This window comes from Macadamia integrifolia, chromosome 3, assembly GCF_013358625.1.
Source record: "Macadamia integrifolia cultivar HAES 741 chromosome 3, SCU_Mint_v3, whole genome shotgun sequence".
Taxonomy (NCBI): Eukaryota; Viridiplantae; Streptophyta; class Magnoliopsida; order Proteales; family Proteaceae; genus Macadamia; species Macadamia integrifolia.
In genome coordinates, this window is record NC_056559.1 from 22,075,529 (window position 1) to 22,078,078 (window position 2,550).

At 35.7% G+C, this 2,550-nt stretch overlaps 1 protein-coding gene across 1 annotated transcript in view; it reads right to left on the minus strand.

Annotated features, from left to right (window-relative positions):
- LOC122073827 (ER membrane protein complex subunit 7 homolog) overlaps positions 1-2,550 on the minus strand; it is a 26,899-nt gene that overhangs the window by 15,027 nt on the left and 9,322 nt on the right. Inside the window, exon 3 of the mRNA XM_042638480.1 lies at positions 1,532-1,640. Within this exon, the coding sequence (XP_042494414.1) occupies positions 1,532-1,640 (109 nt within the window). The remainder of the gene's footprint in view (positions 1-1,531; positions 1,641-2,550) is intronic.

Below are 2,550 nucleotides of genomic sequence, written 5' to 3' on the forward strand. Positions count from 1 at the left end.
AAAAAAAAAAAAAAAAAAAAAAAAAAAAAAAAAAAGGAATCATGGGGGTTTTACCCACCAAGGGCATCTTCTCTTTTGAAGGCGGAAAAAGAAACCTGCAACCGACGTAGAAGATGGAGGTCTATCTACAACAGGATTCCAGGTATGAGTCTCAATATCCCTTCTTCTTCTTCTTCTTGTTCTTCTCTCTCTCTCTTCTCGACTTTCCTTCTTCTTCGTCGACTTTTTTTTTTGGCTATCGGACAAAGAGAGAGAAGGCAGGGTTTTTTTTTTTTTTGGGGGGGACTGTCAGAAGGAAAAATAAGGGAAAAGGGGAGGTGGTGAAAACAAGAGGGGTAGATTTTTTTTTTTTTCCTGGTTCCGTCACCTCTTTTGCTACTCTTCTTTTTTTTTTTTTTTTTTCCTCAGTTTCTGTAGAACCGAAACAGAGAAAGAAGGGAAGGGAAGAAGAAGAAGAAGATGGAAGGAAGAAGGGGAATGGAATCTTCAGCTCTGATACCAAGTTGATGGGGGACTATAGGGAAGAAGGGAAGAAGGGAAGAATCAAAGGGAGGGGAGGAGATTCACACGACCAAGCATAACCACAGCTTCACCCAAAATAATTAATTCATCATTCTCTACATGTCCATCGACTACAGCCAGTATATAGAGAATTAAGACATGAAATTAGAAACTCTACTAACATAGTATCTAGCCTAAACTAGGAAATAACCATAAAAGGAAACTAATGCAAAGGAAATAAATCCTAACTCCACCATTCAAATCTAGAAAATAAAAGGCATGAAATACTAAGTAACTACTAATTTTATTTCCAACCCTTGTTGGACCAAAACCCTGGGCTGGACCGGTTCTTCTACGGTTTTAGCTTCCAAAGCCGGTCATGTTGGTCCAACCAGGTAAGGGCAGCCGTATATGCATCACATTCCCTTGTCAATGATAATTTTTACTAGCAAGTTGTTTCATCCAATTATGTGCAAGTTAGGCATATGTGAAATCACCAACTTAAGGGCAAGTATTGTAATTTGTAAATATGGGTGTAATATAGGTATCAGGGTAAATCTGTCCAATGAGGACATTCTTGTACCTGGACCTTGTTTCACTTATTATAAAAAAAGTAGGGTTGTCAATCTAGACAGTCTATCATTCCTCCCAACAGAATAATATCCTTTACATCTTGCATGTAAGAAAGAAGAGATAATAATAGGGAAATTATCAACTTTGCAAATGCTTAACACACCAATCATAATTGAAAGCCATGGGAGCACTAGTAGACAATTTTTCAGCAATGATACCAAAAGTGTGCAAGACGAATAGATGTACTGTATGTATGTGGTCAAAAAATAATACAAGAACCGCAGAAACTAGGCAAATATAACTTACAAAGGAGTTGGACACACATACCAATTTTTTATGACAAATAAAAATATTAAATATGCACATGGCGGAGTAAGATGCAATGGATATCAAAGAACATAAGAACACATAGTGGAGAGTAAGATGTAATGCAATGTTAGACAACCTAGTAGGATACAATGAAAAATAGCCATCAGGTCTAAGAAAAGAAACTTTTTGACCGCCATTAAGTATAATTTTGGCATTTGATATTTTTGCCGGAAGACTGAAACCTTTTGCACCCATACCTGCCACATCAAACCATAATATGTAAGAAGAGACAATGAATCATCTCTACAATATATTTACAATAAAACATACAAACAACTCCAGAACCAATGACAAACAAATGAAAAGTGAGAAGCACTTAATTATTCTCCCATTTAACATATAACTAAAATAAAAAGAAAAGAAAAAAGGGGAAAAAAACATAACTAACACCATGAGGCTTCCATAATTCTATCAATGGCCTTCATGGCACTAGTTGGGAGTTAAGAATTTTCATTGCAATATATTCACAAAACTACTCTCTAGCCCAAAACATGAGTTCCAAGATGATTTTAGTTTCTAAGGAAGCACATTGCAAGATAAAATTGCAAAAATTTTGCATATAGAATGAGAAACTGTCATCCCATTCAATCCTATTGGGAAGCCCTGACTCTGACATGTCTCTTGGGAAGAGTAACATGAAGCTCAGAATTATGGTTCTATCCCCTTAATCAAAACAATCTTCTAGAACTCTACAAAATCAAATGAATATTGTCGGTATTGAAATCCCATGAGACAAATTGTGGGATGATTGTAATATCTTGTCTAATCAATGTCTAAATCCCACAGAAAAGTCAATCCACCCAACCTTTTGAAACCAAGACAAAAAAAAAATACAATATGTACTTTCACTACCCTAGTCTCTTGCTTCTCCTAGTTCTATTTTGTCTTTGTCCTGACAACCTCTCCCCTTCTCTGTCAAACTTAGAAGTGAAACCATTTGCCATTCTAAAAAACCCAAATACTCAGAGCAAGTTGAACTACGTGGTTGGGTTAAACTTGGGTCTACAGCTTTAAATATTGATGAGTTAAGTTCATTTATTCCCACTAAAACCTCATCATTACAACAAATGAAGAAAGAAATATATAAAAAATAGTGCAGGTTCTTCT